Source organism: Podarcis filfolensis, assembly GCF_964270895.1.
Source record: "Podarcis filfolensis genome assembly, chromosome: 1".
Taxonomy (NCBI): Eukaryota; Metazoa; Chordata; class Lepidosauria; order Squamata; family Lacertidae; genus Podarcis; species Podarcis filfolensis.
The window spans coordinates 39,232,744-39,258,168 of NC_139604.1; the positions used below are offsets into that span (position 1 = coordinate 39,232,744).

Below are 25,425 nucleotides of genomic sequence, written 5' to 3' on the forward strand. Positions count from 1 at the left end.
CGTTTTTTTTTTTTTTGAGTCTAGCAGCTCATGCATGCTTAGTTCAGAATATCTGAGAATGAGCACAGGTAACCAGAGATGCTGCAAGTGTTGCATTAGGTCTGGAAGTGCAGGGGGAGTGTTAATAAAAACTTAAATATAAAAAGTGCAATCACAAAAATAGTAAGTTTTTTAAACTAATTGAACCCATATTTTAAATTGGTTAATACAGAAGGAGGATTATTCCCATCCACATATTCTATATTTCTTGGTAGCTGCTAGGATGACTGTATAAGCACAACAGAATGAGCCAAATTCTCCATTTCTTGCCCAGCTGCATTCAAAGATCTGGGTTGGAGGAACTTACTTATTGACCTCAAACTCTGACAATGACCACTCCCCGCTTAAAACGGGGGGTGCCCTTTACGTGGACGCGTGCAGCCCCTAGATCTGGAGCGACTCCATCAGCATAGGCTTGGCTTTGCCTTCCCTCAGGTGGGATACCTGGAGGTCTCCGCCTACCTCAGTCAGTTGTCCAATCCCACCTGGGGGAAGTGTTGCCAAGGAGACCAGGCCAGGTAGGGGAGGGATTACCTGCCCACACAATAGAGGGAGGAATGGAAAAGTCCATCTTTGAAATCCTGTTACCTAAGAGGATTCCAGTTCATCATAACAGGCCTCATCAATGTGAAATGTCGCTTATACACTAGACCAATTCTGTTTTAGTTTTCATCATTTAGCAGCTTATTTTTCAACTCAGGTCAACTGATTTATGATGACTTTTTTGATATTGCACCTCTGTATTTTTGTTTGTTAAACCATAACATACCTCTGACGATTTGGCCGTACTCAAAATTTTGATTTTCTTCTAGTGCCCTCACTCTTCAGACTTTATAAACTTGATTGGTTTAGAGGTTATGCTCACCCAAACCTTTATTTCTTTTTGCTGTAGCCTCCTCACACAAGAGATACATTTTATTTACTTAAAAATCAATAAAAATCTAGTTACAAACATATGTCAGTGGGTGAGCGCTGTGCGTGTGTGTTTTAACCCTGACTTCAAGAAAAGCGTGTGATGCTCAGAATTCCCTGAGCTAGTATTAGAGAGGGTGTTTAATGAATCATTCACTTCATTATGCATAAAATAATTTATGAACACTCCTGAGGATCTAGCCACCTGCCTTCTTGATTTTTCTGTTTGTGTATACTTGTCTATTAACCTTCAGTGTGGAGAAGAAACAAATTAAATGAACTAAAGAGGGAATGACCAAGAGCTTCACTCTTTTGTTGATTATAAAAGAAAACAGCACTGTGTGTGTGTGGGGGGGGGGGAGAGAGAGAGAGAGAGAGAGAGAGAGAGAGAGAGAGAGAGAGAGAGGGGGGATAACAATAGCTTACAACTGAGGAATCCTAGAATCAATGTACCATCTATTGTAAAGTTGATTAAATCTTTCCTTGCTTAAATTTACAATTTAGCCTGATATAAACAGCTTTCTAGTCCTTTGCTTGAGTTCAGGGCATTTTGTGGCTGCCTTGAAGTGCATCTGTGTTTTGTGTGGGTTAATTCGATTAAGTGTGACTGGAGAAAGGAAGATTCAATTAAAGTCTAAGCAAAATCCTGCCCTTAGCCAAAATGTAGTTGCTTATTTGCACACAGCCAAGCTTTTTAAAAGCTTTCTTTGACATAACAGTTGTACCAAGCCTAAATAAGCAACTTCACTGAAGTAATGAAAACAGTTATTGCTTGCAAATTCCTTTTTCATGGAAGATTTTCTACTGCCTTGCCAACTTGGCTTGGAATGACATTCCAAGATATAAGAAGAGTTACTGTTCTGAGAGCTGAAACAAATCTGATTCAATAACTGGATTGCCTGGCTTTCCAAAACAAAAAAAAAAAACAAAAAACAAAAACCCATTGGCATGTAAAAGCAGCTGCAGAGACCTCCAAATTTGATTAGAGCAGCCGTGCTGAGGGACAGTGTTTTAATCCACATCGCCTTATGCAGCAGAATATCTGAAGACATGTGGGAATGGAATGGGGGTAGAAAGAGTTCCACAGCCCCAATGCTAGCCAAGGTCAGACAAGTTGGATGTTACACCACCATTGTTGCATGACAATAATGAAAGTATTGTTTTATCTCTGTTGGTGACACTAGTTAATGGAGAGACATAGCCCACTCTGGCGGATGCAAGAATATGATGCAAGAAGCTGCTAGCTGTTTCCTAAAGCCCATACTTTAAAAGCCTCCCATACGTTGCATCTGAGGCACATCCATGGCTTATTACCAAGATATGGGCCATTAAGTCAGCCTTGAGGGCTTTTTTGTTATATTTTGCTTTATTCATCGCAACAGCATTCCTTCATTAGCACGTATCATGGCGGCTCCTCTTTTGTAATCAATGCCTTATCCTCAGCTGGGTCTCCAACGCTAACGCCTACGCTCATCGCAGCACCACGCAAAGTCCCACAAATCCTCATGCCTTGGAAAAGTTTCAGCTATATGTTGTGCGCAGTAGGTGGACTATGCTAACCTGTGCCTAAAGCGCCACCGTGAGTAATGGCTCCCCAACATTTGATGGAAAATATTCACACTTGCCTTCTCAGTGAAGCTAGCCAGTAGCTAATTGCTTTGAAACATGGCTCCAAGTGGAATATTCAGTCTCTAACTTATTGGAGGAAATTAATATTTTAAATAGTCTCCGATGGACAATTTACTTGATTTACTTCCTTGAGCACTTTAAGCAAGAGTGTCCAAAGTACAGCTCTTGAGCCAGCTGCTGCTTGGAGACGTCACAGTGTAGTTTGGCAACGATCCATTTTGTATAAATGCAGGCTAGAGCTGGAGTAAGGCCAGCATGATTTTGTTTTTAATTGGCCAAGGTAATGTGTCATTTTAGTCCCTCCAGCAAAGTCTGTTACCTTATCAAAGGTCGTTTGGGTAGCAAACTTCTCTTTGCACGCCCTCCATTAGATGTGGATGCTAAATTATATCTTGTTTTGATGAGACTCCAGATGCTGACTCATTTGACCGCCTTTGTTCCCCAGTTGGCTTCTGGGATAACATCCTGGAGGGTTATCTGATTTGATGTTAAGTCTTCATTTCCATCATTAATCACAGCAAAAACTAACGCAGTGCTTCTTTCACCTCTGCTCTTTTTTATTACAGTTGAGGACAGTGCTGACATGACAGAAGCTTTCATTAATGATAATCATAATCCTAAAGGTGAATGGAAAAAGAGTGAAGGTAAACAGCCAGTCATACCTCTAGAAGCGAAGACGTTGTCTGCAATTAAGTATGTTAATATTACTGATGTTCATGGTAAGTGAAGTGTGATTAGATGAGTGTCAAAAGGTTTACTTTCAGACTTTGTTGTGTATGTACATAGCTGTCACTGGTTGCATGAAACTAGTCTCCTAAACAGTCTTTGCATAAAAGCTTGGATTGAAAAAGCATACAAATCACTTTTAAATAACATTAGCTCTTCAGTGTGTTGGCAGGGATATTAATTATGATTGATAAGAAGACTGGGTGACTGCCTGTGATTCTTAAATTATGGGATTGGGCCCAATAAAGCATGAATGGGCAACTTTCCAGGTGTGACCTTCCAATAAGTTGTTGGACTTCCTATCAGCATCAACCAGTATGGCCAATAGGAATGGATGATGAGAGCTGGATCTAACAACATCTGGAGGTTGAGAGGTTCCTTATTCCTGTTTTAGGGACACAATGTTGCTGCTATGAGAGAAGCAAGTTCCTGCCTTCCTGTTTTCGAACAGCAGATTCCTGTCTAGCCAAGACTGGGGGGTTGACCCTATCTACTAAGGAAATAAAAGATAAATAATATAAAGCATGCACAGAAAAGTTGCACGTGGGGTTGTGGTTTCAAAAGTACATAGGAAGAATTGTATCTAGCCCAGCATCATTCTTCCCATAGTAGGCAACAGGGTGTCTCTGGGAAGTCTACAAAGCCCTTATTATCCTCCTGCTCCTTCCCAGCAACTGGAATTCAATGGGGAACTGTTTCTGAACATGGAGGTTCCATTTAACCATTGTAACTGACGGCCATTGAAGGACCCTATCCTCCACAAATCCTCTATAAAGTAGGGGCTGGTTGATCTTTCTGTTCCTAGTCTGCGCTCTTTAGCAGTTTTTTTTAAAAAAATATTCATGTTATTCCATTTCTGCATTGAACCAAGAATTGGGTTGTTGTTGTTTTTGTTACTCCCTTCCAAATGCAACCACTGCCACCACAACCCATTCACTGTTCATTGCAGAAACAGAATAGAATGATGATGGTGGAATTTAAACATGCAGTTTCCCCCCAAAATATCTAAATGTGCGTTTTGATGACTTTAAACTGCTTCCAACTGCCATGAAAATCCAGTAGATTGTTCAATTCTGTTCTGCACATTATTCTGAAAGGTGCAGATCAGGCAACAGCAGAGTTAATAAATGACAGGAAAACTACATCTGCTAAATTGCCATGCCAAGCTACTGTTAAAGGCACAGGAGCAGGATCAATGTGTTTTGATTTCCCTAAGTAATATGAAATACCGCTTTTTCCATACAAGCAAGTGTGAGGGGAGGCAATGTTGCACCCAGCCCTAGAGGAAATAGCTGGTGACGTTAAGGTTCCAGACCCATGTTTGCAAACTAAAATGCGATTTGGGGGGATGTTTCAAGGGGAAACAGGCAGAGCCAGTGTGGTGTAGTGGTTAAGAGTGGTAGATTCGTAATCTGGGGAACCGGGTTCGTGTCTCCACTCCTCCACATGTAGCTGCTGGGTGACCTTGGGCTAATCATACTTCTCTGAAGTCTCTCAGCCCCACTCACCTCACAGAGTGTTTGTTGTGGGGGAGGAAGGGAAAGGAGAATGTTAGCCGCTTTGAGACTCCTTTGGGTAGTGATAAAGCGGGATTTCAAATCCAAACTCCTCTACTTCTTCTTTAAGCAGGAGGGTGGAGCACTCCCTTCTCCATTGGTCTTTTCCATTTCAAAGCACCCTCTCCAACAGATGCTCTGCAAAGGAGAGAGGGCCTCTAGGGCTTCCATAGATTTGCTTGTGGTGAAATATACGTTGTTTGCCTCCTACTAATGCAGCTTCCTCGCTTACGTAATTGTTCCCCAGCACTGAAAAATTACCATTTCTATTTCACTCCTGATAAATGCCAAGCACCTTTGAATAGTAAACTTTAAAACATGTAATTAGAAGGCTAATAAATCTTGCCTTAATGAGAAACAGCTGGCTTGATATGTTGTGCCTTCAGGGTTTTCTTATGCTTGGCACACAATTTTGGGACATTCAACATTAATTATATTTTAAAAGAGTAAAAATAATGGAAAGCCTTGGCCAAAGCTCATATTAGCTCCCTGCTTAACTTTTTAATTAACTTTCCCGTTAATAGTTTAATATTGAGAAATGGCTCTTGGATACTGTTTCAGGTCATGGAGCAGTTCTGCCACCCATTACTAACTGTGCCAACAGACCTTGCTTTCCTGGAGTTGTCTGCATTGACCGTAAACCTCCAGATATTGGATATCTCTGTGGCCGATGTCCAACAGGTTTATCTGGAAATGGACGAATCTGTACAAGAGCATCAAGACCAGGTACCTGCCTTTCGTTTGGGAAGTTAAATATGATGATGATGATGATGATAAATAATAATAATTTTATTTATATCCCGCCCTCCCCAGCCAAAGCCGGGCTCAGAGTGGCTAACAACAGTAAAAGTAAACACAGCATTCTAAAATCAGTTCATTCTAAAATTAATTCAGAATCAAATTAATGGCAACCATTAGTCTAGCATTAGTCTAAATAAGTTGGATATTGGGTGGTAGACTTTTTATATACATTGTAGCATTATATTTCAATGTTAGCATTTTACTCAATCAGTAAAAGAAAAGGAGCATCAGAATGCCAGGTCATACTATTTGTCCAACCAGCCCAGGATTTTCTACTCCGACAAAAAGAGGCTCTTGGAAACTTGATCCTTTGAACTGAAGCTGCTGGGGATTGAACCTGGAACCTTATACATGCAGTTCATGTGCTCTACCACCAAGCTACTGAGACTTCATCGCAGCAGTTGTGCTCTAAATCAAACCATCTTTTTGAAATGGGAGCTGAAAGCAGCTCCCAGTTTATAGCATCCACAAGCTAGTCAACAGTTTAATACTATGATGTCATTGGTTAACTGTACCCACTTTCCTTGTTGACTGTGATCAGAAGGTCGGCGGTTTGAATCCCTGCGATGGGGTGAGCTCCCGTTGTTCGGTCCCTGCTCCTGCCAACTTAGCAGTTCAAAAGCATGTCAAAGTGCAAGTACATAATTAGGTACCACTCCTGCGGGAAGGTAACTGGCATTTCCGTGCACTGCTCTGATTTGCCAGAAGCGGCTTAGTCATGCTGGCCACATGACTCGGAAGCTGTACGCCAGCTCCCTCGGCAAATAAAGCGAGATGAGCACCGCAACCCCAGAGTTGGCCACGACTGGACCTAATGGTCAGGGGTCCATTTACCTTTACCTATATCAACATTACCCATTTAGAAACAGATCCTTGCATCAATGACAGGGGGTATTTGATAATAAAAGTGTTCAGACTATCTCTCGGTAGTGTGTTGCACATGGTCTAGCTCTAGTTTTCAAACACTGATTATTTTATTAATTTCTGTATTTGGGTTATGAAGAGTGCTGTGATGATAGAGAAAGAGGTGACCCCCAGGTCTTAGGGACATGGCAGAAACAAGGCACATGGCCACAAAAAGGAATTCAAGATTTTGGCTATTAACCAACCAGATTTCTTTTCTTCTTTTTTTAAAATTCTCCCAATTCTTCATAGCCTCTGGAAGGACAAACAGGATAAATTATCCTTGTCTGCTAAATGGTGCCTGAAACTTCATCAAAAAGCTTGTCAACTGTTCATTTAGAATTCTGAGGAGGGTTTTATTTAATTATTTAAGTGAGAGTTCCTATTTATATTTCTTATGATATGACCCTTCTGCAAAGGTAGCACTCATCTGTTGCACCATTTTTAATATAATTTTAATTTAATACCAAATTCCAAGAGTGGCACAACTGAAAAAAAATTTTTGACTGAACTGAAGCCTATGGGCTTTGGGGGGAAAAGGGCTTCCATTCAATTGTTCGATGGTTTTTCAATATGAGACTTTTCAGTTATCATGATGGAGTGCAAAACTTCAGTTAATCATTAGTTATACACGCAATTCTCTTTAAATGGGGCCTTCTGAATGGACAGTTTCCTATAATGAGCAGACTCTAGGAGCAGACTTATTTATTTGAGCAGAAAGAAACATCAGTCATGCCATTCCTCTTTCTGTGTTGAAGAAAGGTGTAATCCTAATTGAGAAAAAAGACCACAAGTAGAACTTATAGATGGGCATTTGGATTTGCATCTCTCATCCTTGAGAGATACAGATAACCAACTTGTGAAGTAGTACAAGTGAGGATTTCCTAAATTTGTGCTAACATAAAAAAAATGAAGTGTGAAAGTATAGGTGCAGTCTTTAGTCATTGCTTCATTGTTCTTTGTTTAGCAAAATAGATTATTATTAACATGTTCTTACTAAGCCTTTTAAAGACTTTTCCATGTGTGGAGCAAAAGCTCAAGGTTCCAGTTGTGTGGCTACACCTCCATGTGTACAGGATAGGCTCAAGTACTTTATATAACCTGATGATTAAAGTGGATGAAATGGAAGAGTAGATAAATTAAATTTACATGCATGAAGAATTATGATTATTTGAATAATAGTTTCGATCTGCCAAAGAACACTCTTCCAGTTCCTAAACAAAGATCTCCTCTGACTAGTAAGATTCCAAGTGACATTTAAAATATTTAAACGAAAGGAGCTTCTTGGTGGCTCACACATTTTTCTGTCTTATCAGATGGTTTTGATTCAATAGTCATGATTTAAGGATTAAGAGATAAGCATTTATTCATACAAAAATTGCAAAATTGCCCATCTTTACCAAAGTGTTTTTGTACTCATGGGGGAAGAAAAATAAGCTTTTTCTTTTCTTTTTGCAAACAGGAAATTATTTTTCAAGACAGCACCTGGGAAGAAAAAAACATTCTGATTTATTGTCACCAAGTGCTTTATTGTAACTGACTACTGCTTAGGGATAGGAGTGAAATCTAGTGCTATTTGTGAGCTCCAATTATTGCCCCTGTTCCATACATCAGCTTCTGAGATGTATTTTCTTACTCTGGTAAAGAGAAAAGTAGAGCTTTTCTCTTGCTTCCCTTGTAGATTTTATTGCTGAACTGTATTTTCTCTTTCAAATATGACAACAATGAAAATTGCATAAAGGCTTATTAGCTATGAGAGAGAAGCTTAGCACACTATTTGTTAGTGTTGCAGAGCAATACTTTGGGTGAAGTTACTCTCAGGTTTGCACCTGCCATTACTGAGCAGCAGCCTCTAATCAACTCAAGCCTTAGAGTCGGAACTAGGATTTCCGAGGTTGTCTAGTGCAAGTCCCTACGGTTGCGTGTTACGATCCCCATACCTCCCCCAATAAATAAAGACACAATTGACACGGAATTTAGTTTAAGGTTATTGGCATAATTTGGCCACAACTTTATTGATTACAGATTGTGAGTGGTTTGCTTAGGCATTGGTTCCCAACTAGCTGCACCTGACCTCAGCAGGGCAGCACTGACGCCTGGACTGCAGCACACATCAGTAGGGGAAAACATCCTGGGGGAGCATTGGACCAGGTTCAGACTCAAGCTCACCCCAGATGCTCCCAGGGGCTCTGGCGTGGCCCTAATCCCTAGAAGGGGGTCGGACAAATGCAAGGCGAGCCCCTGGATTCCTTTAACAGAATACCCTTTTGCACATTGGGGGGGCAGGTGTGACAACCTCCCTTCGACCACACCTTGAACCAATGCCTAACCACCAAACCTTACAAAGTTGTGGCGATTTGCTACGCAGCAGGCGAAACCCAAGTGGCACCAGCCAATCAGAAAATTCCTACCGGGCCCCTGTCCCAAGAACAGACGACCCACAATGGCATAGCAAGGTCATAGCAAGACCCTAAATATAGGGAGCATGGGAGGGTGATCCGATGCACGAGGCGAAAAGAGGAAGCTCAACACAACGTGCAGCGGTATGTATGGGTCCCTCGGTTAATGCATGAAACAGTTCCATTGGCCAGATTTACCCCAGCCACCAAGGGACCACCAATCGGGTTCTTGTGGCTACCAATCACTCCCACCCACAACAGGAGTGAAGTCAGTCTTGATGATCTCACTGCAAAGCGTGCTCTCTGGGAGGAGGACACAATTTGCAGGGACCCCACTAGTAAAGCATGCTTAATAGAGCTTGGGTGGCCACTTGCTTTGCAATTTCTAATGAAACAGAGGCAGTGTGTTCCACTGTCAAAACAGCCCAGGGGGCCTCCGCTGCTGTCCTTCCCTGGCACTGCAGCTAGTGGCTGCTTGTATTTGATCACCCATCTGCAGGGTTGTTGGCCATGGTAGCACTCACTGCACCTGCTAGTTGACAACCAGCCTCTCCCTGCCTGGATGGGTTTAACCAGTGACTGCACTGTAATATGTGATGGGGGCAAATCAGCTGCTTGGCTCTGACTATTTTTTCCATGCAAGAGGACAGTGGCCAAAATGGCTGTGTTATTTCAGGCTGCACATTTTTTAGACATGGCATGCCAAAACATGCATTTTGGGGTGCTGTGCCTGAGAAAAAGTGCTGTTGGGGGCCCCACAATCTCGTACAGGTCACGTAACTCACACAGGGGTACAGGCCCAGAAGATGGCACCCTGGATTTGGGCAGTGTCGTTTGGGAAGGGATGCAATGCTCAGCTTTCAGTGCTGGGTGCCAAAGCCTTGCATTGTGGGCGATAAAGCAAGGCTACTTCCTGTTGCTCACCAGAGCTGATTGGTTACTCGGCTGCCATCCTATTGCAGCATATGCCAATCTCGGGTGGGAGTATATGCAGTGCTGCCAAGTGGTGAGACCAAGATGATTGGCAGTGGGCAACGGATAGTGAGGGCCCATATAAGTTTAGCCCTGGTTATTCCCATGCACATAATTTTGAGGCTTATACCTTGATATTTGCCAGTTTTATTTTGTTTTTGTTTTTTGATTAACAAAATGCATTAAAAAAAGATATCAACTAGTTGAGGGCCTAATATATTTTCTTTCATATAAGCAGTAACAATAATATAAATATGATTGAGTGTTTTTGTCCTGCCCTTTTCAATGTTGTGAGAAGGGGTTGCTGTGCGCGCGCACACACACACACACACACAGAGAGAGAGAGAGAGAGAGAGAGAGAGAGAGAGAGAGAGAGATTCTATGGAGTTCAGTTAGTCACAAAATTTTCTGGATAAGGTGCTAGGTATTAGTGATGCTGTCTATAGCCTCATCCAACCTGGTTCCTATGTGCATTTCTCCACAGGAGTTCCATCTTTCCCAGGGAGTGTAGGGAGAGATTAAACTTTGTGGGGGGGGGGGGTAGCAGTTGGCTTGCATGTACAATTCAGCTTTTCCACTCCATCCACAAGGGATAAATGCAGACAACAAATAAAGAGGAGGGATGGTGCAATTAAAGAAAATGGGATTTGATCTGAAACCTGCTGAGATTTCTTTCAGGGATAGCTAGGAAAAATCTAAGCAAAACAATGTCTTGTTGTGTTGTAAAAATAAAGGGCATATCGAAAGAAGAGGAAAAGGATGTCATCGTGTCAGAGTGTTGCGTTATACATTCAGTGGTGGTAGGCGGCAAACTATTCAGATGTGCTGTGAAAATTACTGTGGACCCAGGGAAGTAATAGCTTTTTGCTTCTGGGATGCAAAATAAATCCAGTAGTACCCAGTAGATGTTACTGGAACTGCTGCTAGGAGTCATCCTACCTCTCAGGGAAAAATGAGTTTTCTACAATAATTTATCTTGCCTAGGCAATAGCTACTAAAAATCTAGACACTTAAGGGGAAAAAAATACTACAGGGAAGTTTTCTACAGAGTATTCAGTGACCTAGATATAACACCCAAAGGTAGACACGATGGGAAGAATATTTTAGATAATTTAAAAGATAAATGATTTCCAGCCTTGCTGATCCATACATTCCATCAATCTAGAATATGTTAAGCACTCCAAATCCAGATGATATATTTAGCAAGCAATGTAGCTCAGCAACAGAAGACCCATGAATCCCAAGCTATAAAACCACTAGGGAGAGTCCCGTGTTACAAGCCATGAATAATATTTGCATTCAATCACAACATCTACCGCAGATTACATCCCTTTTCTAACAAGGCCCTGCTATTTTCCCCTCCCCCAACTCCACTTAAGCAATTGCACTTCCTTCCTGAGTTTTAATAGAAAAGACTAACAACCCAACTAAGTATCTAAACAGAGGAAAATGGCTTTGTGTGTAATTGTGAGAGGATTTTGTAATCATTTAAATGTAGGTGTTCGGGTGATTACATTTCTATGTAAATATGCATTCTAAATAAAGAGAGCAGCCTTTTCACAACAGTGACAATGAATGCTAGTTTGTGGGGGGACAAAGCTTAGATATTCTTTCCAGCTTTGTTGAATGCTTTTCTTGAACACCACAAGATGTACTGATGGCAGCCAAGCTTAGTTTTAAAATGGGATTAGACTAATTCACATTGGACATTCTGTCCAAATGCTTGGTTTGGCCTACTATTCAGGCCCCTGAGAACCGGGGTTGTTGCTGAAATTTAAGTTAATAGTCCCCACCCCCCATGGATGACATTTTTATTATGCCCATCTGTGAAGTTTATGGGGCTTTGTCCCAACAGTTCCAGCCAGCTATGGATATTTGGTTATCTTTCTGTTCTGCCAAACCACCTCAAATGTAGAAGATCTGACTTATCAATATTTGCTGAAAATATGTTCTAAATATACTTTTGTTACATATCCCTAAAAAAAGATTGCCACCACAGTATCTTTCACAAAATAATAAAACAATCTGCTTAGTACATCATGAATAATATAATAGCCAAGTATTAGATTTATAGGCATAGAATGAACAGACACAATAATTATTCAAAGGTGAAAACAAATCTATCTTTATTAAAAGTTTCTTTACATGTAATGTATATTCATAATATATGACTAGATGTTCTTAAGATGCTTCAATGTTTACTTCATTTGCACTTTTTCTTAAAAGGAAGCTGTTATATTCACTTCGCTGACTAAAACCCAGATACCAATGGTCCTTTTCATAACTCTGTCCAAATTAGCTCTCCAATAATATGGTAGAGAACAAGATGTAGGCTTCTCTCTCTGGTCAGGAACTCACTGGGAGTATATAGAGTCACACAGCTGTCACACACTTCTTGAGACAAACTGACAAGTTCTTCCTGAAAAGTGCCTTCTGGTCAGGAACGTGATAATCAGGATGCATCCAAGAAGATGCCACACAGTCTTCTCTCTTGAAGTCTTCTTGCTACCTGAGGCCAACTGCCTTCCACTGTCACTGTGACCAGAGGTTATTCTGGAAAACCACCTCTAGTGCCTTCATCTCCTTGCTAGCCCTCACAGCTTATCCAGTCTCCCACTTAGGCTGTGCTGCTTAACTCCTCAGGCTCTTCCCTGCCTAAATTGCTTCAACTGACCATACTGACTTTGGACAACGTGGTGACTGCCCTTTTATACGACCTCAGTCAGGGACCCTCTGACCAGTGGCTAACTGGCCTCTCAAAACCAAGCTTTTATGTTCTCCTGCCCCGTTTATAAACTGACAGACCTAACTGTGAAGCACTAAGACCTAGGACAGCGTCTTTCATGACTTGTTCAGCAACATAAATGACAATTACAACAGCCCACAATAAGTTTTGTATACAAAGTAAGCAGTTGGGCTTTCTGTAAATGCAAGTTTTTAACCTCTCACTGTTTACTAGCTCATAATCACGACAATACACATTTTTTAAAAAAATTGTGTTTTTTTTAAATACATAGTGTGTTAACAATGTTTTACCTCAGACTTTAGTTCTTTTTACTATCCATTGCCCACAGTGGTAGTTCCATGGTAGCTATTGACCATGGAACAATGTGTGTGAAGTGCTCTGAACACTTGGTAGTGCTGTCCAAATGTCAGGTATTAACAATGACTAAAATGTTTCTTACATTATTTTGGTTGTGTTCCAAAATACACCATAGAAGACTTCTGCTTGTTGTTTAGAACAGATCAACAAACAATCACTTAAAGTCACCAGTCTATAAAAAACATCAACATCCAGTACGGTACTAAATTTAGTGAGCTATTTAACCAATATAAATTTACCTAGGGGACATTACAAGATTATAGTTCAGTGACATGTTTTGAATGCAGAAGATACCAGGTCCAGTTCTTGGGGTCTCTTGTTAGAAGAATCAGGTAGTGGGTTATGTAAAAGATATTTGCTAAAGATCCTGGGAAAGTACTAACAAAGTAAGATAACACTGGGCTAGATTGGTAAATAGTCTTGCCTGCCATAAGGAAGTAAAGAAACCCATGCCCTGTTATAAGGAAACCTCCTATATTCCTAAGCTGCTAATACACACACACACACACACAGAGAGAGAGAGAGAGAGAGAGAGAGAGAGAGAGAGAGAGATATCTAATCATTTGAAAATAACTGTGAAATCATGCAGAATTGCCTAAAGAAAAGTGTTCTTGGGGGGCATTTACATATACTTATGTGATATTAAAAGGCATCTATTATTTCTTTTGAAGCAATTGCAATTTAGGAAAAGAAATCCTGATTTTCATCACATGTTAAGTAAATGTCACTTTTATGTATTTAAAGCTAGAAATAATGTGGTTGCAATTTTAGGCCATTTACTGCTTCGGAGTTAAATGGAAGACAGAATTATTTGCAAAATATTTAAATTTGAGCTATTTTTCCTTTGAAGAAATGGCATGGGGTTTTTTTTGAAAAAAATATGAATTTCTTCCGCCGTCTGTTCTTATACATCTTAATATTCTCACGTAGCTCAGCGAACTAGATCAGACCTCGCTAGTTGTAGCTCATCCACATATACCAATATTGCATAGTTTCAGCCATGAGGAAAAGTTGGTGACAGTCCTAGAGTCATGAGATAACAATGGCATTTATTTATTTTTATTTCTCTATCTTTGTGGGAGTATTGGAAGGGGAGCATGCCTGAAATACTTTAATAAAACACACTACAGTGGCACCTTGGGTTAAGTACTTAATTTGTTCCGGAGGTCCGTTCTTAACCTGAAACTGTTCTTAACCTGAAGCACCACTTTAGCTAATGGGGCCTCCTGCTGCTGCCGCGCTGCCGGAGCACGATTTCTGTTCTCATCCTGAAGCAAAGTTCTTAACCTGAAGCATGATTTCTGGGTTAGCGGAGTGTGTAACCTGAAGCGTATGTAACCTGAAGCATATGTAACCCGAGGTACCACTGTATTGGGATCCTTTTCCTTGAGAAGCAAATATGCCAGTATGGTAGGTCCCAAAAATCCATACGATAAAGGCTAGAGAGATAGCAGCGATGCACAAGCCCCGCCCCCTTGTATTGTGGAGCACTTGCCCCACCCTGTATGGTTTACTATACATAGTCAAGCAGATTTCTCATTTTCAAACAATCCTACAGCGCATGGAGCATGAGAGTGAGATCACTAATGAATAAGAACAGTTCTTCTGGATCAGACTAAAGACCCAGCTAGTCCAGCACCAATGTTCTCATGCTGTGTCAACCAGACACCCAAGGGAAGCCTTCTAGCAGGAGCAGTGCACCACAGTGCACTCCCCACTTGCATATTTATCAGTAGTCCCGATTTGATTGGGACATTCCAGAATTATGGAAGCCTTACCAGCTTTGGATCCCAGGATGTTCTCTTTGGGCTCCTGAGAGAATGCAGTCCCCAAAAGAGTCACTAGCGCAGATTGTGCTGGCACCTTCATGCCTTTCTTTGTTGCCTCCCCACAGCAGCTGTGGCTGGAGCTGCAACAGCGGTACCAACAGCGCAGATGCCTCTCCTCGCCTGCCTGCCTGCTTCTCCCTGATGCTTGCCCATCCCAAAACACACCAAATGCTACTTCTGACTCTTCCTCCTCCAGTATAGAGATGTGGAAGAATGTAGAGCAAACCTCTCTTAGCACTTTCAGTCTCTAATTGAAAAACTGGCTTTCTGCTGTCTGTCCTGATTCACTGGCCCAAAGGACGGCTCATGGGAGTAGGTGGGTGCAGAGATACCAAACAAGGATGTTAAAAATGGCAGTGGTCAGTTTGAGTGCTTTATTAAAGAAAGGTGTAGACTTACAGCAAACACAGGATGGACACTGCAGCAAGGAGATGGCTTGTTGGCACCCAAGCAAAGGGGCATACATTCTTTACACCAAAAGCAGCAGGACTTCCTTGGCCAGGACTTCCTATCGCTTCATCTGACCAGATGAGGTCATAGGTGGCAGCACCCCAAGCCCACTGGAAAGGATAGTATCATAAACAAGCCAATTAACTTATATCAAAGCAAGTGAATATTAAACATATATGTGCTCATGATTACAACAACTAGCAATTAACTGTGGGGTTATCTCGACTACCAAGATGGCATTTGCAGGGCTTCCAGAACAATTCCCCTTTGGTTCAACACACTCTCTCAGTGGAAAACTGTGCATCAGAGAAAGGAGGAGAGGTTCATTGCTGAGTGCCTAAGAACCAGAGCAGCGCCTTTCCATGACGTAGAAATTCAGAGTCTTCAATTGTTTACCAGAAGTTTAGGTTGTATTGTCACTCTACACCTTTCCCCATATTTATGTCTCTTCTTGCCCCACACCCACCAATCAGTGCACTGCTGTCTGTCCCCGACCCCCACTCTCTCAGCATGCTGACAAAACTCCAGGAGCACAGCCCCTAAAGATGAGCATCCCAGTTTCCTCTGCAGCATGCTGGAGGATATGCACAACAACAGAACATAGCCACCATAGCTAGTAGCAATTGATAGCCTTATCTTTTACAAATGTGACCATCCCTACCTTTTGTGGGAGCCCAACAGGCAGCTTGTATGGTCCAGTTCCCTTTCCATGCTGTCTTAATTTCATGTAATGCCTTACAGGGCTAAACTGATCTGTTTCTTCTCATTTTGTTTTTGCACTTAATCAATACACCCAATCAGTCCCTTGCCAAATGCGCCTAATTTATATGTTTACAAATGTATGAAAAAAATAATATTGCTAAAGACCTGAATGCCCTGGCTTTCTTCCCACTTTATCTGGCTAGTGATTTTGAAAGCTAGCTGGCTACTGTGTGCATTAAGGTAATGAAATTCAAAATGAAAATAATTTTGATGGATTGCTCTGTCTTTAGAGAACACCCTTCTGAGTAATTTCATAATTATCCAGATAATGGGAACATTATCTACCTGTTGTACCTTTAATGTAACATATATATGTGTATGTGCATTTATCTGTAAAAAGTCCAATACTCTACTTATGCTGTCATAAAAAGGCAGTTCACAGCTATTTTTTCCTTAATGTGAAAAATAGCGTTCAGGATACTATGGAAAGGCTGCTGCATATGTGTCCATTATCCTCACTCCCAGCATCCAAACATTTCAATGTTTCTGCATTGTTGTTTGCATGTTGGCTTCCAGCGTGATTAGGAACTGTCAGGGAACTGCCATCGGAACTAGAGGAGGAGGAGGCGAGGCTCCACAGCGATGCTGGAGAGGGGCCAAGCAGGGAGAGAGGCAGGTCTCCTGTTGGGGAAGAAAATCAGCGCAACACCAGGGATAGAGGGAGGCCAATGGGGGAAGCAGAGAGCAGGCTCCGGGACTCTTCACTGGACACCAGCGGGGAGAGCACAGGTCCTCCGCTACCCACACCCTCCCTGCGCAGAAGACTTCCGCGCAGGGAGAGTAGGAGGAGACTGGGCGTCAAACAACTTTTATGTTGGAAAAGGTTTAAGAAACGCCCACTGACGGATTCTGCCAGCGACTGAACAGCCACGGAGTGGATGGCTGTCCAGCGAGAAATGGTTTAACCAGCTAACCTAGCCCAGAGCTGCGGCAACTTACGCACAAGCAACCCCTAAAGCCATCACAGGAACTGAACTGGTTAAGTACATTTGTGTGTGTTTAGCCTTGGACTTGGATCTTGGGAAACAGATGTGTAATGAAGCTGGGGAAAACTGACTTCACTGTCCTCTACACCCCAGCAGACTCTCAGCCCATTGCACAGGCTCTCTTAAAGGTCACGGGACTATGAGGAGGACAGAGAGGAAAGAGGGGATCCCAGAAAATAATAAGAAAGTAACACTGATATTCAGAAGCTCCACCTGCACAGGTTGCCTGTAGCCAGTTTTGAGGTATTCCCCTCCCTTGCAGCAATCTATGTCACAGTCCCCGCCCCATTCATCGAGGTCTTTTGACCCTCAAGGGAGCCTTTTTGTGCAGCTGTGTGAGCTACTAGGAGGGTGGTGTGGAGGTTTTTCTGGATCTAACCTCCTGTTCAGAGATTCTGAAGAATGAGCACGTGGTGTTTGGGAAAGAGGACAGTAGGTACAATTCTGAATCATAAATTCACATATAAATTTAATGGAAGCTAGTCCTCTCTGACATCTCTTACAGATTTCCATAGCTATTCTTTCCATAGTTTCACATCCTGGCCATAAGAATCAAATCATTTTTTCAGTTTTAATTATCACTGATGCATCCTTGAAATATATTAGCAATAATAATCTTAGTATTCTATATCCTAAAATTCTATTGCATCATCTACTTGTTTTATTTTCCTTGCAGTCTCACCTTAAATGAGTAACTTGTACTTTCACTGCTGGCACTATTTCTATTAAAGTCATGAATGTATGTAGTTCTGTGCTGTTATCACATTTTTCACAAACAAATATTATCTTCTAATTAGAGTTGAAACAAATATTTACATTTTTGATTCTGGCAGGCATCAGACATGAAATCTCATAAGCTGTCCACTGTGAAATACTAAATACCACTGAATGTCAGCTGTCAAGAACAGTCAAATATTAATTACTACTGTGGGCCAATGATAAAATACCGAATGCCTTTTCATCCCATGTCAGCTCTCAAAAACTGTAAAATAGCAATCAACTGCATAACTTGTGACCAACCAAAGTCCAACATAGCCCAACAGACCTGTATGACTGCCCATATGACTAGTAGGCCCAGTGGGCTATATTCAGGGCAAAATCCAATGCTATGTACCGTATTTTTCGCCCCATAGGACGCACTTTTTCCCCTCCAAAAATGAAGGGGAAATGTGTGTGCGTCCTATGGGGCGAATGCAGGCTTTCGCTGAAGCCTGGAGAGTGAGGGGGGTCGGTGCGCACCGACCCCTCTCGCTCTCCAGGCTTCAGGAAGCTATCTGCTAAACGTGGGAGAGCCGCGCGGCTCTCCCACGGCTAGCGGAGACCTTGCCGGCACCCAGAAGCTTGGGGCACGCTGAGCTCAGCACGCCCCAAGCTTCGGGCTTCGCTCAGCACTCCGCTAGCCGTGGGAGAGCCGCGTGAAATCACGGATAGCAGCCTGTTCTGGGGGCTGGGGTCGGGGGAAGCTGGGCTTCCCCCACTCAGCCCCGCACCTGGGGAGGAAATAATTTTTTTTTTCTTTATTTCCTCCCAAAAAAACTAGGTGCGTCCTATGGGCCGGTGCATCCTATGGGGCAAAAAATACGGTAAGTGGATTTCTGCTCAGAGAATGGGACCTCCCATTCCTCTGCTCCTACAACCTGCTTCTGACCATGAACCACTGGATTCACTGTCAGCTTGGTCACATGGTGTGCAGGTTGTGTTTAAAAGTAAAGGGTAAAGGGACCCCTGACCGTTACGTCCAGTCGTGGCCAACTCTGGGGTTGCGGAGCTCATCTCGCTTTATTGGCCGAGGGAGCCGGCATACAGCTTCCGGGTCATGTGGCCAGCATGACTAAGCCGCTTCTGGTGAACCAGAGCAGTGCACAGAAACACCATTTACCTTCCCGCCAGAGCAGTACCTATTTATCTACTTGCACTTTGACATGATTTCGAACTGCTAGGTTGGCAGGAGCAGGGACCGAGCAACGGGAGCTCACCCTGTTGCGGGGATTCGAACCGCTGACCTGGTCCTAGGCTCTGTGGTTTAATCCACAGCGCCACCCGCGTCCCTCTAGGTTGTGTTTAGGAGTATATAAATAGATGGACTTTCCAGAAGAACCTCAAGGGTACATCTCCATCTATCTGATTTAACAGGTCAGTTCGGGAGTTATAAGACTGGTATGATTTAGAAAGAAGCCAGTTTTATTTATTTATTTTAATTTTAAACTTGCATCCCATTTTAAGGAGACTGTACAAAAACTGCTCATCCCCATTTACATGGAGCCTGCACCAACTTGGAAAGCAGCAGCATTCAACTCAGTGGAGTGTAGTTCTGAGCAGACATGCTTAGTATTGCACTACTGGTAAATATAGAGACTGGGATGAGAAAGGAGATAGAATGCACAAAGCAGAGTTTAAGCAAAGAAAGCTTCACTTTCGGCTTCAATAGAGTATAGAGGGGGGGAATTCTCAGTGGTACAGCATGCCACTGCTTAAAAAAATAATAATTTTGGCTGTTCCAAATATGGAGGTTTCCCCCTTTTTGTTTAAAACTGACATACAGTGGTACCTCTAGTTACGAACTTAATTCATTCTGGAGGTCCGTTCTTAACCTGAAGCTGTTCTTAACTAGAGGCGTGCATTCGCTAATGGGGCCTCTTGCTGCCACTGCACCACCGGCACACGATTTCTGTTCTCATTCTGGGGCAAAGTTCTCAACTCGAGGTAACTCTTCCAGGTTAGCGGAGTTTGTAACCTGAAGCATTTGTAACCTGAGTCGTTTGTAACTCGAGGTACCACTGTACTCAATTTCTCCCACCCTTCTCTCAAACTGCCTCCAAAACTTTCATGCTAATTTCAGGTGCTGCAGAAAGCTGGAAAGACATACCAGGGAGGTTGCATAAGGAAATTTGTCAACTTTCTTATCTAAAAGATCGGATATTGGGGGGGGGAATAATCCTTTCTTTCATCTGGCTAATATTATATTTGGTCTGGTTTGTAGGAATGAAGAAGAGCTAATGATGTCCCAGCAGCATCCTCCAAATACTTATGCATAAGTAGTTTTATGGCATCATCCATGGGATGAACATTTTAGGACAAGTCAATGTGTGAAGAGTAGACAGCTGCAAAGACCCATATATATCACATATTTTGTCAGAAATTGGAGTACTCAGGGTTTGCCCCCTGCTGTTATTAACTCCCATCTGGCGTGTTTACATAACTGAAGGATACCACAGCAGAAGTAAGGGAACAGGTCTAATGGCTGGCATGTGCGTGGTCAACAAACATAATCACCACCATTGCTATTTCATCATTGGCAGTTTTTACTGCTACTACGCTAAACATTATTTAACTAGCATGAATAACCTAGGAACATTTAATTTTCTACTGGGACATAAATGTACTTAATATCCTCTGAATTTAATGATAGGCAGGCCAGCACTCTCCACATCTGATTCAGAAATGATCCATGAAAATGGATTACTTCATTGTGAATTTGACAGGTGTCCAAAAATAACCATTGCTTTCCTCTTTTTACTGATTGTTTTCCAGTTGACAATGTGCATTCATGATGTAATGTTATTCCAAGTACATGAGGGCCAATAGGCCTTCCAGCATTTTTCCTCCTACTTATGTAGGGAACATGAGGAGAGAAGAGTGGAATTTGGTGTCCTACCCAATTCTTCATCGTTCCTTTAGGTTCAGCATATCCTTCTGCTTTTCAGTGCAATGTTACACTCACCATAGCCCTGAATTCTGATTGCTTCCTCCTGCTAAATGCTCTCTGTAGCTTTATGTTGCCCTTTTCATAATGAAGTAGCTGGCACGGAGAGGGATATATCTAGTGCAGCATTTGGGGAATATCTTAACCATTAAATGGATTAACTAGAATTAAATGCTATTTCCTCTCACATCTTATACAGTTCAGAAAAATATCCTCTGACTTGCACTCCACCTCATCATTGCTGCATGCCAGGACTGTGTTTGCTTTAATGATTGAAGCTTTCAAATTCTTCGATCTCATTTTATTCAAATGCAGCAATAAATGGATTTAAATGTCAATTACACTGTTCTGAAAGATTTTCATTTGAAAACCAAGGAATGATCTGGACTCTGAGACAAATAAATAAGTCCTTTAATATGACATGGGTAAATAGATTGCTCTCACTTAATACAACCTCTTTTGCTATAAAATAACTCAAGATTTTAGCACCACTCACTTGGCAGCAATGAAGCCTTTGCCACCGTTTTTATTCCAACTAAACTTTTAAAAACATCTCACCAGTAAACTACCAGTGAATGCTTACACACACACACACACACACACACACACACACACACACACTGCATGGAGATGTGCTGAGAAATCTTTGAGATTTGGAGAACAGATATATGTCCATTTTTAACTAGAGTTACTTGGAATTAAATCCCATTAATTGACTGGAAATGAATTCTGGATGTCATTAGGATTGCAACTGCATCCTAATCCATGTCTGCCTGGTTCATATACTGGTTCCTGTGGTCATCACACATAATTGTTTTATATTTTAACTGAAAAAATAAAAATAAACTATGATAATGCATACAACAACAAGAATAATGAAACAGCATTTTATACAGTGTGTGTCTGTATATATATATATCTATTCATTTTAGGACCAATGAAGGTTCTGGAGAAGGGTATAGCCTGAAGAAGGTGCTAAGCGCTTGATAGAGAGCTGGACTGGAGGGCTACATTTGACCCCTCAGGCCTGAGGTTCTTCACCCTTGCTCTACACCAAAATTATAAGCAGTTTAAGTTTTTTGAGAAAGGAAGATAAATGGGAAATGAATGTAGTTAAGAGGTTTTGTTGTTTAGTCGTTTAGTCGTGTCCAACTCTTTGTGACCCCATGGACCAGAGCACGCCAGACACTCCTGTCTTCCACTGCATCCCGCAGCTTGGTCAAACTCATGTTCATAGCTTCAAGAACACTGTCCAACCATCTTGTCCTCTGTCATCCCCTTCTCCTTGTGCCCTCCATCTTTCCCAACATCAGGGTCTTTTCCAGGGAGTCTTCTCTTCTCGTGAGGTGGCCAAAGTACTGGAGCCTTAGCTTCAGGATCTGTCCTTCTAGTGAGCACTCAGGGCTGATTTCCTTAAGAATGGATAGGTTTGATCTTCTTGCAGTCCATGGTACTCTCAAGAGTCTCATCCAGCACCATAATTCAAAAGCATCAATTCTTCGGTGATCAGCCTTCTTTATGGTCCAGCTCTCACTTCCATACATCACTACTGGGAAAACCATAGCTCTAACTATACGGACGTAATTCCTTCCTCTGAATTTCCTCATTGACACAGAATCTGAATGATCTGTGAATCATTTGAGGAGACTGAGTGAATTAGTTGACATGATCACAGTCACATTGGAAGCCACCTTTTAAATAGATGTCATGTATAAACATGTACATGCAAAGTTTGTCTGGTGAATTTGAGTAGTACATTGAGGTGATTAATAATGTCATCATTTACCCGTTTTAGACCCTTAAGCAGTAGCAGCTGCCAGGACATTGTCCTGTTCACTTCTGTGTAGTTCCTTCCTTATTTCAGATATCATGATATATTTTTATATCACGATGTTTAGCTGGTGATATACCACACTATTGAAAGCCAGTTATCGCCCAGCCCTAGTAGAAACCTGTTAAATTTTAGCATATAGTTATACTTGACTAGAAGGATACACTACACACACACACACACACACACACACACACGTATGTGGAGTGTTGAGCACCAGTGCATATAAAAACATGGCTTCTGACATTGTTGAGTGCCCATACCATGTCATTTTCTCTTTGATAATTTTGTTGACTTGTTCAGTCTTCTTGGTTTTTCCCCCTATTATTTTTTTTTTAAAAGCCTGGTTAGGTTATAGATTCTCTGTGTCACAAAAGAAATTCAGAGGGGAAACCCAGAGAAGCAGTTAATAAAGAGGCGAAGAGAGATAAATGGAAAGATGGGACGATATTGTACACTCTTGTAGCAAGACTCCTTAGACTAATATAATTTTTCTATACTCTCCCGACAATTTAGATAAGGCATATGTGGTGTTGGTGGCGTATGTTTCTAGTTTAAAGTAATGAACCACAGAGCACAATACGTCAGAGAAATTTTTCTTTGCAGTCATTTTTCTAAATGAAGGATGAGCTATTCAGAATGTGCTACTGAATGTTAACGATACTAAAGCTATACAAATTGAAAATTTATTGAATTGTCTTAATAATGAGATGCATTCTTAAAATTATAGAGTACATTGTAAAGCTGTGACAAGAAAATAGGAAGCCAAGTGGGAGAAATATTCAGCATGGCCAGTCAGAGTGGCTCATAATGATCCAATGGTGGGTAAATGCCCCGGTGGAAGTAACACAGGTTTAATTGTGAACAGGACTGCTAAAGCATCTATCTATTGAGGCATTTCATTATATCGATATCTAAATATTTATTTAAAGGAGAGGAATTGAGAGAGTTTCTAACTCTCATGGGTAGAAGGGCAATAAAAACCCTCTTCAGTCATTTGGTACCCACTGGTTTATTCTCCACTGGCATCAATTTGATCAGACATCAGCTGTCAATCACACCTACCACCCAGTGGAAGGATAGACAAATTTACATGGATAGGCAATGGATAGGGGTGTTCCCTAAACCATTTGTGACTTCAAAGGTAAAAACCAATGCTTCAAATTGTGCTCACAAATGGAACACAAGGAGGGAGCCGATAAATAATGTCCAATAGTGGAGTCACGTGCTCCAGTAAACACACCCCAGCCCAAATTCTGGCTGCAGGATTTTGTTCCAACTGTGATTTCCAAACACTTTTCAAAGGCAGACTTGTGTCAAGCCTGCTGTAATAATTTAGCCTGGTTGTCACCAAAGCATGTAATAATGTTTCCAGTCATATAGAAGCACTCTGGCTACTTTCCTGATCTACGGTTTTCAGACCCAGTGATGCTGAAAACTAAGATTCCTTGCAAGTAGATAACATGAGTAATACTACCCCAATTTACAATTATAGCCAAGTCAATGTTTCAAAGGAATATTTGCAGGTAGATCCCCCAGCAATAAATGCTACTCTTTAATAAGCACACTTTATTTATTTATTTATTTATTTAGTTAGTTAGTTAGTTAGTTAGTTAGTTTCTATACTGCCTTTCATCTGAGGATCATAGTATAAATATAAATATAAAAGACAATATAAAAACACAAAGATACATAATATAATACCAAACAAAACAATACAACACACACACACCCAATTTTAAACTGCAGCACACTTGCCATAAGTAATAAACAATGTGGCCATGGCCCTTCCCTTTGATTTTTTTTAAGCTACAAAGACACTGACGTTCCCCATAATACCAAATACTCGTATTAGGAGGAAGTCACTCCAGCTGTAGCTCATTCTGCTTACATATTTCCAAAGATGCATGACACAGGAAGGAAGGAAGGAAGGAAGGAAGGAAGGAAGGAAGGAAGGAAGGAAGGAAGGAAGGAAATAAATCTAGTTTGGTAGTGCATATGCAAAACACTTTGTGGAGAGGAATATAAAGTCAACTTTGACCTTGAACACTGTCATTGGTATTTCCCCCCATCCAATCCAATATTTAATTACTTGGTAGGTTAAATAAGCAAAATGAATAGGTCTAACCAGCTCCACCTCTGCATATAGATTTATGGTATATAGATTTAAAAGTATTGATTGATTGCATGAAATACGATTTGAAGATATGAACCATGACCTTAGACAAACCTTGCAGTTTCAACCTTTCTTTGTTAGACAAAAAGTGCCACTTTAAGAAATAAATAAAAAATGCTGCCCTGATTCTAATTTCTATTAACGAAACCTACTTTCTTCTCAGGGGTTGGTAAATTATGTAGTGCTTCAAATGAGAAATAATGTGATTATCCTGCCGGCAAAAGTACAGTTCAAAATTAAATGGAAGTGGAAACGGGAAATTTATTCCAACACTAGCAGTTTTCAACAGACATCCCCATGTTATGGTTCCCATTGCATTTTATTCATCAGTTCAAAATCTCACTAGGCAATCTCTATAATGCACACAGTGGTGAAGACCCAACTGCACTATGGATATTCCCAAACAGCTCCATTTTGTGGTGCATTAATGCTATAAGCTGCCCCCTATGGTTATAGGGAAACGTATAGAGTAGACGTTTAAAACAAAATAACATACAAAGACTTTGGTAAGGAATCAGGACTGCCTGTTGTCAGTAACACTGATGTAGGAGAAAATTTCTTTCTGAATCCATTGTAGCACTAGGACCTCCACTGTCCTTTATTTCTGCATGATGTGCTACTGGCTCACTGCAGTGCCGATTCTATGCA

General features: G+C 41.4%; 1 protein-coding gene across 1 annotated transcript in view; it reads left to right on the forward strand.

The window, feature by feature from the left end:
- Window positions 1-25,425, forward strand: part of LOC310747408 (von Willebrand factor D and EGF domain-containing protein-like) — a 211,575-nt gene that overhangs the window by 120,662 nt on the left and 65,488 nt on the right. The window contains exons 20-21 of the mRNA XM_083581771.1: window positions 3,147-3,299; window positions 5,424-5,588. Of these exons, the coding sequence (XP_083437897.1) occupies window positions 3,147-3,299; window positions 5,424-5,588 (318 nt within the window). The remainder of the gene's footprint in view (window positions 1-3,146; window positions 3,300-5,423; window positions 5,589-25,425) is intronic.